Genomic DNA, 12,648 nt, shown 5'->3' with positions numbered 1-12,648 from the left:
CAGGTCATCATCCTAAAAGATGTACTAGAAAAACTCCTAGCAAAGAGTCTTAAGTGAATCATATGCATTTGTAAAATCATTCCGGAGCTTAGTTTGCAATCTTTATTTCATCGAGTGACACAATATTTGTTCCCTTACCCGGCCTGATGCCTCCTATCTTTTGTTCCAGTAAAAAACATTTAAGTATTTCTTTTTATCTGCCTTGTAATTTAATAGTTTTACAAAATCAAATAATTCTAATAATATTTTTCATTCACTGAGTGATAACCTATTGAAGTACCCAAAAAAAATAAAAAAAAACCTGTTGAAGTACAAAAAATTTATTAGCTGGAAAACTTCATTCACATAGTATGTATTGCTTATATGTTGAAGGAATAATCAATTAAGTTTTTACCTTTAAAAAATTGAGTTTTTACCTGCCATAAATAAATTATCATTGAGTTTCCACACTTCGCATGTCTGATCTTGTAGAAATAAAAAGTAAAGTTGTTCTAACTTTGAAATTGGATCAAATCATTATATGGCGGACTACAAAACCCCAACAAAATAGCAAGAAAAAAAAAACAAAATGTTTTCTATTCTATACGAAAATAAGTACGCCAGAAAGAGGAGGCAAGTCCATTACATACTTCTAACATTATCATCTACCCTTATACTGTAGATGCTCCATACTTCTAGTGTCAAACCAGCAAAAATAAAATTCCTACTCTTAAGTTACGAATTAAGTCCACTATGGTACTGGAGCAGGGACTTAGGCTGTGCAATGGGTTACTAGCTTCACCCTGGTGCCAGAGTTTGCTTGATCCGATATACCAAAGTATATTAATTACGTGAAAGACAAAATTCGAATATAGCAGTGAGCAGGGTCGAATCCACAGGGACTTGGGAATTTATTTTGAATGAATGTAACATTAAATAAAAATGGGGGGAATTGATATGGAACTGTCTAATTTAATTGCTCAAATTAAAAATAAGACAATCGCAGATAAAATAAATAACAATAAATATAAAGTAAATTAACGGAAGGAAAATCTCTAGTCAAAGGTATAATCTCCACTAATGGTTCGAATCACTGATCACAGATGCAGAGATAAAATCTTTCATTTACAAATAAACTGGTTATGGTTGTCAACAAGCTCTGACAACCTGCCTAACCTTCCTGATTCGATAACCACAACAAGCTCTGTAGTTATTGCCCTAGCCAATTAAGCAGTCCTAAACACGCTCTTAGGATTTAACCTATTGACAGCATTAATCATTAGACTGGCCACCAATTATAACCAACAAACACACACGCTCGGTTTATTTAGGCTATATCATATATTTCCACAACAACAACTCAAAAGTTTCTAATACAATTGAATCATGTCACTTGCCACATGCACTAAAATTACCCAACAATTACGGATTGAGCACTCTTAGATGGTTGTTAATTACTCACACAATTAAACAGTGATCAAGTATTTAATTGCAAGAAATAATCATATGCATAAGTGAACAGGAAATATATAAATACTTGCAAATTAAAGAACGTAGGCAAATAAATTCGATCTCACAGTTTTGTCGAACCAAAGCTTCGATTTAACCTCTGACTAGATAAACTTAGCCACGCCTCATGATTAAATCACCACACGAAGTAATGGATTGCAAAGGCATTGCGTTTTTACTAGAAAGCAAGGAATAAAAGATGTTTTTCCCGTTGGGGAATATTGTCGAACACCTGGCGTGTGTCAGAGGCCAGTCAAGAGAAAGGAAACTAGAACTAAACTAAAAAGCTAAACTAGAGGTGTCCTCTTGCTTCTGTACGTCCTCCCCTTAAAAAGCCAAAAGTAAGATGACTAAAAGCTATCTCCGGTGGTCCCCACACATGTGGACAAAGTCTCCAAAATTACTTCTTCTTCCAAGTCTCTCTACGTTGCTTTCTTTGAAGAGCCCAAATGACCAAATATCTTTCACTAGATTTGTGGTCCCCCACCAATTCAAGGGCCCAAGGTTTGAAGCCCTTAGAAGTCTCCATATTCTCCATAAAGTCCCTCCTTTTTGGTAGTTTTCTGCTTCATTCCCTATCAAATGGGATGCATGCTTTCTAGTATCAACTAAGAAACTTGTATCAAGATTTTCTTAATGGAATTTCCTCAATTAGGCTTCGATTTCTCCTTTTCTGCCTCAATTAACTTGAAGTTCCTAGAAATCACACAAAAATTCAATTATAAGTAGAATCTAGCAAATTATCACAACATTTTGTCAAAATAAAGGGGAAAATATTAACAAATAAACTGCTTAATTTGCGCATTAACAATACTCCTAGCATTTAGAATTTTGAACATTTTCCCCAAAAACAAAAACAAAAAAAACTTTTCTTGAGTGCCCTCATGGCTAGCAGGAAAAATCGAATATATTAAATCCGTCCTTAAAGAACAATTATGGAAAAACACACACACACACATATATATGCCCACAAGAGTCAAGAGATCACCTATTACCTGGGAACTCATTCAAGCATCATATGGATACTCAAACATAATAACCTAGGATATTATCGTCTAGCAAGGAAACTAATTTACCATATGACTTATTTAAGCCAAAACATAAACAAATTCATGTATCACACTATCTATTTACTGACACATTCTACTCGACTGTTCTTTCACTTGACCTAGCCACTTAGGGATCTTAAAGGGAGAATATTTTCCACATGATGACAAGAAGCAACATCACCTAACACTGGATCCCCATTCCCGTCTTTCTTAAGCAGGCTAGGCAAATCGATTGTAGGCCTCCTACTCTTTCCTGTTCTCATATCATAAAACTCGTATATCGGTGGCTCCTTTGCATCAACATGGTCATGCCAAATAAAACCAAGCTTGAACCTAATTGCTTTTACCATGACTTCGCCCGTGTTGGTGCTGCCAATCAGTCTATCAACGAAAGGGCCCTCTAAATCCGGATCCTGAAGACATTTCTCATCCTTTAACCAAGCCTGATGATCATCAATGTTCAATGTCCATAAGGTCCAACTGCGGCAAAAATTTTTGATGCAGAGATAACCCACATCTTTTCCAACTTGGATGAGTGAAATGGTACCTCCGGCACTATCAATTTCAGGAGGAGTTTCAATTACTACAAATTTCTCCTGCCCGACATCAAAGTAAAGTAAAGATCTTTTTCCATTCATGACTGCCTTATGTTTCCAGTATATGGCTCCGTTAAAAGAAACCGCACGCATGATTTCACCATAGTTTGGGCAATGTATCTCCCTCCATGACATAGAGCCGAGTGTGAGAATGTGGCATTCACGTATGATACCTGCACCTGCATCTCTATGAAAATAAAGCAACTTATACTTGACTGTGACAGGGTCGAATCCCAGGTAAAAAAGTGGCCTAAGAATTTCATTATAACTGTATTCACGGCAATGTTTCCCCTGTGGAAGGAGCATTGTTTCCCCCGTGGTCACATTAAGCACGTAAAGAAGTTGAAGATTAGAGGCATTGCACAAACAGATTAGGCCATTGACAACACTAGTGCAAGGTACGAAATTGGGCTGGAATTTATGCAGCGGAAGTTGGGTGGAAAGAATTCCATCAGAATTTGTTGGAAAAAGAGCTATTGCTTTGCTATTGCGTCTTAGTGCATAAAACAGTATATAGGAAGCATCAGGCCTGTTATGCGAATGGATATGGTGGCGACGGGCGAAAAAAGGATCACAAATTAGGGCATACCATAACCTGCAGACGCTTTTGAATCGCATGAGGGACTTTGCTGGAAGTCCTTTGAGGATATTGGAGGTTATATCATCTGGGATTTGAAGCCCTGAGTCCATTGATTTCTCTCTACTAATCTTGCTGAACAACTTTCGGGTTGTGAACTCTTGCAGTTTCATGCCTCGTTTTCTTTTATCGTTTTCGTAGGGTTCTTCTGGACCAGATACAGGGGACGTTAATTTGCACGATTCTCGTTTGCAAATTGGAATTATACACGGAAAGAAATTATTATTTCTTAGTTACACAATTTTGGTGATAAAAGAAGGATTTTCTAATGGCTATCTGTTGAGTACTCCTTAGACACCTAAATCACACTGTGATAAAAGAAGGATTTTTCTAATGGCTATCTGTTGAGTACTCCTTAGACACCTAAATCACACTTAAATTAAATTACCATGTAAATCCACCCTCACAATTATAATTATTGCATCCCTGATTTCTAACCTTTTTCAAATTAATTATACTTAAAAAAAAAAAAAAAAACTAACACATGAGACCCATCTTATTGGCTGCCTATTAGCCAAACTGGTAAAAAAAAATATAGGAAAAAAATCCTAGCCAAATTCCACCCTGCAACCCTTAGCTAATGACTAATTCACAGCTTTCCTCTATTTAAATTGTGGGCATGTTGCACACCACTTGGGTCAACAGTTTTCAGTGTTAACAAAAATAATTCAATCAATTTTTTTTGCACTTTTTTTTGTACCGATTTTTCTCTAACGATGAAAAAGAAAACTGTGTTAGTCAGTTCACTTTGATGATTTTGGCTTTCTTATTTGAAGATAATACTTGAAAGGAAAAGGATATAGAGGGTTTTCGAGCTTCTGCTAGCTATTGCCCGCGATTGTTTATTTGCTTTTGTAGAGGGCGCTTGGTAATTGCTTGGTCAGTATGTTTCAGCAGCTCTTGCGTCCTACAGTAGGAGTAGCCTTGTTTCTTAGATGCTGCGCACGAATTAGGGGCATGCAACCGTTTTCTGAAGGTTAAGAGCCATGATTGGTTGGAAAAAAAAAAAAGAGAGAGTATAAGACTGGGATTAGGTGATGAACATCATTCTTAACGTTATGTTTGGCACAAAAATTTGTTTTAAGTTTATTTTCTGTTTTGAAGTGATTTAAATAGCTAAATGGGTGATTCAGAGGAGGAAGTGTAAGTAATAGGTCTCGAGTTCGAGGTTTTCCACTTACATAAAAAAAAAAAAAAAAAAAAACTAAACAATAGGTGTAAATTCTGATTAAATGAACAAAATTATTTCAGAATGATTGCACTAGCAATTGTCCCTCCTTCATTCCCAATATGTACTACTACTATGCAGTGTTGTGAGATTTGGAAAATTCAAATTTCAATTTCACTCTCGTCCTATAGGTTTCGTATCCTGCTACATGTTGTTTCTCTATTTTTTTTTTTTTTTGGGGCTACTTTAGGGGCTATGTCATCATATACCATCCTTTCCTGTTACCTTCGGATTGCATTTTTTGGAATTTGGTTGGATTGCATTTTTTTAGAATGTTTGGTAAAAAATAGCATTGTAACACTTTTTTGATATACATGAGATCAAAAAAAAGAGTAATTTTGAAAATATATTTAGAATATTTCCAAAAAAAAAGTCCCCCAAAGAATTTTCTCTAAAAAATTTAGCAATCCAAACAAAGCATGTTTTAATGTGAGTTTCATTCCTTCATATGCTCATAGATTCTCTCCCTTTTTTTTGGGTTAACTTTTAAGCTAGAACCCTAGAATACAATCTTGTTAATTGCAGTGCGGAAAGTTCCACATATTCCCCTTTAGTTAACTGGGATGAATTATCATAGTATTTACCAGGTTTATATCTCATGCTATGCACGATTTTTTAAAATAAATTAGGGATTTATGTCCCATGCTACTCTGGGATTTGGGATTTGAACTTAACAACCAATAATCTTTGGATAACATCAATCAAAGTTGTTAAAGATTAAAATAATTCAATAACTTTAGAGAATGACACATTTTAATAGACCTTCTAGAATACTGCAGTTTAAAACTTTAAATGCTACCATCTGAACTTTAAAACTTCCAGAATAATAGTTAGCTTAGTTAATCATGTTTGGTCACTGCGCTTGACAGAAGCTTTTGATAAAGTCATGTAAGAACTAATGAAAGCCCTCGATGAGGCATGTTGGTTGCTCAGGCATCGAAACAGATAATTTACCCTTCGCCTAAACTTTTTTTTTTGTGTTACCCAAAAAAAAAAAAAAAAAAAAAGAAACCGTTTGGAAACATAGTGCTTGCACTAAATTTTGAATTTCAATGCAGTCATGGTTGGACACTTGGATTTGTTTGGGCAAAAATTTGAGTGCAAGATCGCATAAACAACACTTTATACAACAAAAATGCCCTTTAACGGCATTTAAAGGTGTCAGTATAGATAATTTAATCTGACACTTTACTTTTCCTCACACCTAGGACGAGTGTCGTCCCTTCCAATGTAGGGATAGGTATGTAGTATTCAAATGTGTCAGGAAAACTGTGTTGTTATAACATCTCATCTGCCAACGAAAATTCCTTTTCTTGATAATCGAAAGTGTCAGGATAGTTATAGTCAGTAATAAGTAGGAATTTTTTTTAACGGAGCTATGCTGACACTTTTAACTGCCAGGAGTTTTTTTTTTTTTTTTATATAGAAGTAACCTGCAGGTAGTGCTCCCTGCTATATATTCCGTCAATCAAAAAACCCAAAGGACTTGTAAAATTATCCCAAAGAACAGAATGCATGTAGTAATCTAAAAGCAAAAGTCAATGCTCAAATATAATTTGTTGAACTAAAAGTCAATAACAAGTACAAACTTGAAAAATTCCCTAACAAGTATAATTTGCTGAACTAAAAGTCAGGTAACATAATTGTACAACATTAGCAACGATCCGCGAGAGGTACAGTATATATATATATATAGTACATTGTTTGGGCGCCTATAAAGCATGATATTAAAACCGAGCAACCCATACTGTCAGCGAACTAATCAAAGTGAAGTCAACTCCATGAATTTCTGTCTAATGTGATAATTGTCCGCACCAGTAAAGTACTTTACGGGCATTTTCTTTGAACATTAGAAGCTTCATGTTCCTCAAACCTGTTAATCGAGAGATAAAACAGACTGAAAATGGGGAGAAAAAAAGGAGAAAAGTTGAATATTGAAAGGTAAAGTGGATGTAAAAGCTTACTCAGATTTTGTAAACCACATTTGCTGAAAGGAACCAAGTGACGCCAATATACTCCCACCTATCCAAACACTGAATGCGACAAGTTAGTCAACGCGCAGCATACTGACATGCATCTAAAGCAACGTCGCTTCTGAATGCAAAGAAATGTCCACTTCAATCACAAGCAGAAGCAAATTGGTCTAAACATGCAACTTTGGAGGAAGCACCGAGGCACATCTAGACTATATCGCAAGTAAACATATCAAATACTGTAAATTTTTGTATTTGGAGAAATCCAGGAATTTGCTGACTATAACAAAGTTAATTCTCCTAAAACATCATTTAAATGTTACACGCAAAATTATTGCATAAATTTGCCCTGTAAATTGTATTCTTCCCCATTCAAATTCTCTTACCTTTCGTTTTTAAACATCCCCAAATAAAAATTCAGAAAAAATCAAAGCATATAATTTCTTAAGCACATTTTGCCAGTAAATGAGACTCAGAAAAGAACCACCACATTTCTGCATTAAGCTGTAGAACAAAACTAAATGCCCAGACTGTAGGAACTAACTACCCAGAACAATTTATTTTCCTCACAAGATGAACTCAGATGAGCAAAGTCAATGGCATGACAAGTACTATGAAATCCAACTCCCAGCTAAACAAGTTTGGGGTTGGGGTTGGCCCTCAGTGAAACAAAATGAAAACCCCACTGACAGCAACCTATTCAATTAGTATGCCAACAATCATGTATAGTATATATCCATTAATACAATTTAACTTCGCAATTGGGCATAATTCTACAAGATCCTCAAAATCACGACCACTAATGAAAAGCTTGGTAGCTAATAGAAACAAGGTACAAAGAACCTTCACTTCTCAAAAGCACCAATTAGTCCCATGAAAAGTAATGATGAGAAGAGGAGACCAACCTTGGGAGTAATTGCTATATGCTCACGAAGCCAAGTATTATATACACGATAAGAAAGACAAATGCGAAAGGTACAAGTTCACAAGTTGTGAAGATGCTAACCAAGACTTCCAAGTTGATAAAACCTGTACGATGTGGTGCTTGATTACATATTACCCACCATGAATGAATACACAAATACACATCCATGGAAGCATACAATTTCTTGCTAAGTCTTAAGTCACAATGCCAAAAATGGAATTTCATGAAAAATATAGAACATGCACAGTAGACAATTCTCTTAAAGAAAAAAGCTCCTCCCAGCTTTCTCATGGCTTTCAACAGCTAGATTTGAGGGATAATGCATGTGGATTTCCCAGCAGAGACATATAGATATCAAAAGAGTGGATGCACCGAAAAGGCAATAAGTGAGTGAGTGTGTGTGTGTGTGTGTGTTGGGGGGGGGAGAGAAAGAGAGAGATTTCACTAATAACCTTTATGTCTCCGAACTTGGATGTTTGCAATACAAAAGAGGACTCGGATGATTTACTCCTTTTCCTGATCCTTCGTCTGATCTGTTGGAGTAACAAGAGACCTAAGAACACCCGGACTTCTTAAATATTAGCTAGAGAAAAGTTATGATCTTTTCCCACTTGGAAACTTTAATTTCATCTATTAATTACCACCTCATACTTGCCAACAACCATAATCACACCACTCATCCTCTTATACCAACCACAAAGTCCAATAAACCCAATCTCTTGCAAAGCAGAAGCAAAAATGCAGCTGCAAAGCAGAAGCAACTTCTTTAATTCATAAAACAGAGTACAAAATCAACCCATTTTAGTACTCAACTTCCAATTCTGCGTGCCCATACAAAAGCTCCAATTAGCTTGCTGGATAAACTAAATCAACCCTAAAAACTAGTGGCAAAACGCATCCAATTTAATGTTTTCTAAGTTTGTTGGGTAGGTTTGTCTAATGAGGGAAAGAAGCAGAAAATATGGTCAACATTTTACACTACCAACAACAACAACCAAAATTTTCCAACCGCTGGTCAATTTTTGTTCAACTCTTCCCCTGCCAAGTCCAGCCGTAGCTGGGTTTTGTGCAAAAAATGGTTGAGAAGTAGCAAGTCCTTCCCAAGCGGGCCAAGAGGCAGATGATGCAATTAATCTAGGGGATTCATGATGAAAGGCAAAAATTTTTAACAATTTTTCCCCCAATTAAAAATTAGGGCAATAAATTTCTAGGGATGAAAAGATTAATCATGTAAATAACCATAAAATTACACCCTAAATGCAGATTCGACAAGAATGCAGGTAAAAATTTTCAAAAAAAAAAAAATAGGCTTAGGGCCAAAATATTTGCAAATTATTTTAGAGAGAGAGGAGAGGGAAAGAACTAACCTTCGCTGCAGACACTTGGAGAATTACTTGGTCTTCATGCCAGAGAGCCATGGTACTTCACCGGTCTTCAATCGTCGGAGAGATTGAGATTGCAGTAGTGAGGTGGAGGTAGAGGTAAGAGTGGGCGTCTGAGTGAAAGTGAGGTAGAGGTGATTTGTGAGAGAGTTCAACACTTAGAAAAGCTTTGTTTTGCTTCTCACGGTAAAAGACAAGTAGATGAGAGTCCGCCACTTTTTTTGCCTTGAATTTCAAAATTTTCGTCACTTTTTTTTCTCACATTTTCTCAAGTGTCACGCTAGATAGTCTAAAGGTACATTATTATTTTTATATTAGATAAAATAAAAATAATTTATAGTATATATTATTGAATTAATAATAAGTGTCATGATAGGATTGCTATAATGACACAAATTAGAAAGTGTCCTTATAGACATGTCAGGAAAAGCCATTTTTGTTGTAGTGATAGCAAAACTGAGTGTGGAAGAAGTTTTGATGTTGAGTGATCATAGTTAGGCTATTGGGAATCAAGCGGAGAATGATCCAAATTAGCCCTTATGCCAAGTTTTTAAGTCATGAGAGATAAAGGAACTACAAGCTAGAGGAACTCTTTTTTTTTTTTTTTCTCTTTTTGAGTGGCTAGATGAACTTTTAGATGGTAATGATTTCGTTTAGATAATGAAAACTGAATAATGAATACAAAAATTTTACAAAGAATATTTGTAGAATGAATTAGATATGCATGTGTGCAGAAAATGTCAACGTTCCCTAGTAGATACACAAATAACATAGCACAAGCAATGAAAACAAAAGTAAAATCGCTTAATATTCCATAAAGATTCCAACAAAATTAAGGAAAATCTGTATATATATATATATATATATTTCTTCATTCTAACATCTAAACATTGATTATGTCAAATACTAAAAATGGGATGGAGTGCCAAACAATAGAAGGACAAATTTTTTTTTTCTCTAAGTGGAAAGTTGTTTTGGCTATTCTCACATACATTACCTTATGAGGAAGATATTATATGTGCGGTATATGCTTGCATTATCATGATTCTTGACTAATAAGTGAATCACCCGTTTTATTGGTCCTTAACAACTGGAATTTTATTTATTCAAATTATCCTGCTCTTGTTTAAAACTCAAGAGTTGGGCTCATGGACTTTTGGAGCCTTCCAAGAGCCTAATGTCTTCACTACTAAAGCGACTACTTAACATGAAATACAAGATTGAAGGAAGACAAAAAAAAAAGCCAAATTGTTTGTACAATTGCAAGTTCTGGATAAATTTCATGAAAATTGACACCATAATAACCCAGATTCATGCTCTGTTGGCTGGGGGAAAAACAATGCTTTGCTTCCAGCAGCAGTGTTAGAAAAAACCAAATTCCATTGTACGTAGATACTTCTAGCTAATATTGAGTGTATTCAGATAGTTTTATCGGAGTATTATTTTGCATGTATCATAATTATATTTTCAATAATATTTTTATTTCACATATATCATATCATAAATGATTTTATAGTAATTATTTTAAATAATATTTCAAATAATTTCTTATCCAAACACACTCTCTGCAAGTTCTTCAATGAGTAGCATCATGTATAGTCCCTCAAGTACCCAAAAGTGTTTGGGCATATTGGATTCTATGCATTTGTGGCCTAACGACCCCCTCATTCTGCTCTTCTTTCTTTGCTAATGCAACTGTTCTATTTAAGAAGCACATGAAACGACAAATCAAATTACTATGGGCTTTGCTAAATTTGCAGGTCTCATCTCTCTCCCAGTCTTATGTAAAACAAAATTGAAGTTTTTATAGTTTTGAAACTAGAAGAACAAATGAGATGCTTGAACTGCAAAACCAGAAAGAATTCTTTTATATTTAAAAAAAAAAAAAAAACCACCCACGAAATATGCTACTTTTGAGGAGCAATCTAACTTGTTAACTCAATTCTCAAACAAGAAATGTGAAAAATGTATATATTTCCACGAGAGATATTCACCATTCCCCGGAAACTCATTCAAACATTATATGCTCACACATAATAACCTAGGACATTAATTATGATCTAGCAGGAAGCCAATTTCCCATGATTACTTATTTGAGCAAAACCATCAACAAATCGAAACCAATCTACTTTTCTTTCGCTTACTCACATAGCGATCTCAAAGGGAGAATGTTTTCCACATGATGAGTAGCAGCAACATCTCCAATGTTTTCCACCTGATTACTGGCAGCAACATCACCTAACACTGGATCCCAATTGGTTGTTTCTACAGGCAGCCTGGGCAGAGTTAGTGTAGAAGTAGTCCTACTCTTTCCTGTTTCCATATCATAAAACTCTGATCTGCCGTGCTTCTCTTCTTCCATATGAAAATACCATGGTTTTCTTCGCTTGAGTACTGTTAGCATGACTTCGCCCGTGTTCGTGGTGCCGATTATTCTATCAACGCAGTCCCAGTAACCCAAAAATGAATCCTTAAAATATTTTTCATCCTTCACCCACACCTGATCAGCCTTGTTCAGCGACCAAGACATCCAATTTCTGCTTTTGTTGTCAATGCTCAAGAAAGCTACATTCATCCCAAGTTGGATCAGTGAAGTAGTTGTTCCTTCAGTGCCATCAGTTTCAGGAGGAGCAGCAACAGCTCCAAATTTCTCCTCTCCAATATCAAAATATAGTACAACTTTTTTGCCACTGATGAACGTTTTATCCTTCCAATAGATTGCTCCATCAACTGAAATTGTGGTTCCACTTAGTATTGGAGGTTCCGGACAATCTATAGCCCTCCATGATTTGGATCCAATTGTAAGAATGAGACATTGTATTATGATATTTGTTCTTGTATCTTTATGGAAATAGAGCAATTTATACTTCTTGGTGACAGGATCGAATCCTAGGTGATAATGGGGCCGATGTAACTGACGATATCCGAAAACATGACATCGTTTCCCAGGGGGAAGGGCTATTTTTTCCCCAGTAGTGACGTTAAGGAGGTGAAGGAGCCCAAGATTATTGGGACTGCACAAACAGATTAGGCCATTGACAACGTTAGTGCAAGGTATGAATCTTGGGTACAATTTATGGACAGGAAGTTGATTGGAAAGGCTTGCCTTTTCAGAATTTGTTGGGAAAAGTGCTAATGCTTTGTAATTAGGTCTAAACAGATAGAACAAAATATAGGAAGCATCAGGCCTGGTCTGGGATCGGATATGGTGGCAATCGGCGAAACAAGGATCGCAAATTAGGGAATTCCACGACTTGCAAACGCTTTTGAATCTCATCAGCGATTTGGCTGAGAGTCTTTTAAGGATGTTGAAGGTCACATCATCTGGGATGTGAAGTCTTGAAACCCTTGATCCCTTAATTTTTTCCAT

At 35.8% G+C, this 12,648-nt stretch overlaps 2 protein-coding genes and 1 long non-coding RNA gene across 4 annotated transcripts; all 3 read right to left on the bottom strand.

The window, feature by feature from the left end:
• Positions 1-2,656: 2,656 nt before the first annotated feature.
• On the bottom strand, positions 2,657-3,883 carry LOC113737734 (putative F-box protein At5g62060). The gene has a single exon (XM_027264916.1). The coding sequence runs from the start codon at positions 3,881-3,883 to the stop codon at positions 2,657-2,659; it is 1,227 nt and encodes a 408-aa protein (XP_027120717.1).
• A 2,636-nt stretch (positions 3,884-6,519) lies between these two features.
• Positions 6,520-9,455, bottom strand: LOC140038309 (uncharacterized). 2 transcript variants are annotated; one of them, XR_011842139.1, is made up of 4 exons: positions 9,264-9,455; positions 8,349-8,429; positions 6,963-7,031; positions 6,520-6,871 (listed from the first exon to the last, which is right to left on the bottom strand). It is a non-coding gene; the product is annotated as an uncharacterized lncRNA (long non-coding RNA). The 2 variants fall into 2 exon arrangements; XR_011842138.1 differs by lacking the exon at positions 8,349-8,429.
• A 1,963-nt stretch (positions 9,456-11,418) lies between these two features.
• Positions 11,419-12,648, bottom strand: LOC113737733 (F-box protein At5g65850-like). Its single transcript, XM_027264915.1, has one exon. The coding sequence runs from the start codon at positions 12,646-12,648 to the stop codon at positions 11,419-11,421; it is 1,230 nt and encodes a 409-aa protein (XP_027120716.1).

The sequence above is a fragment of the Coffea arabica genome, chromosome 3e, assembly GCF_036785885.1.
Source record: "Coffea arabica cultivar ET-39 chromosome 3e, Coffea Arabica ET-39 HiFi, whole genome shotgun sequence".
NCBI lineage: Eukaryota > Viridiplantae > Streptophyta > Magnoliopsida > Gentianales > Rubiaceae > Coffea > Coffea arabica.
The sequence above is the reverse complement of the archived record's forward strand: the minus strand, read 5'-3'. Positions and strand labels throughout refer to the sequence as shown.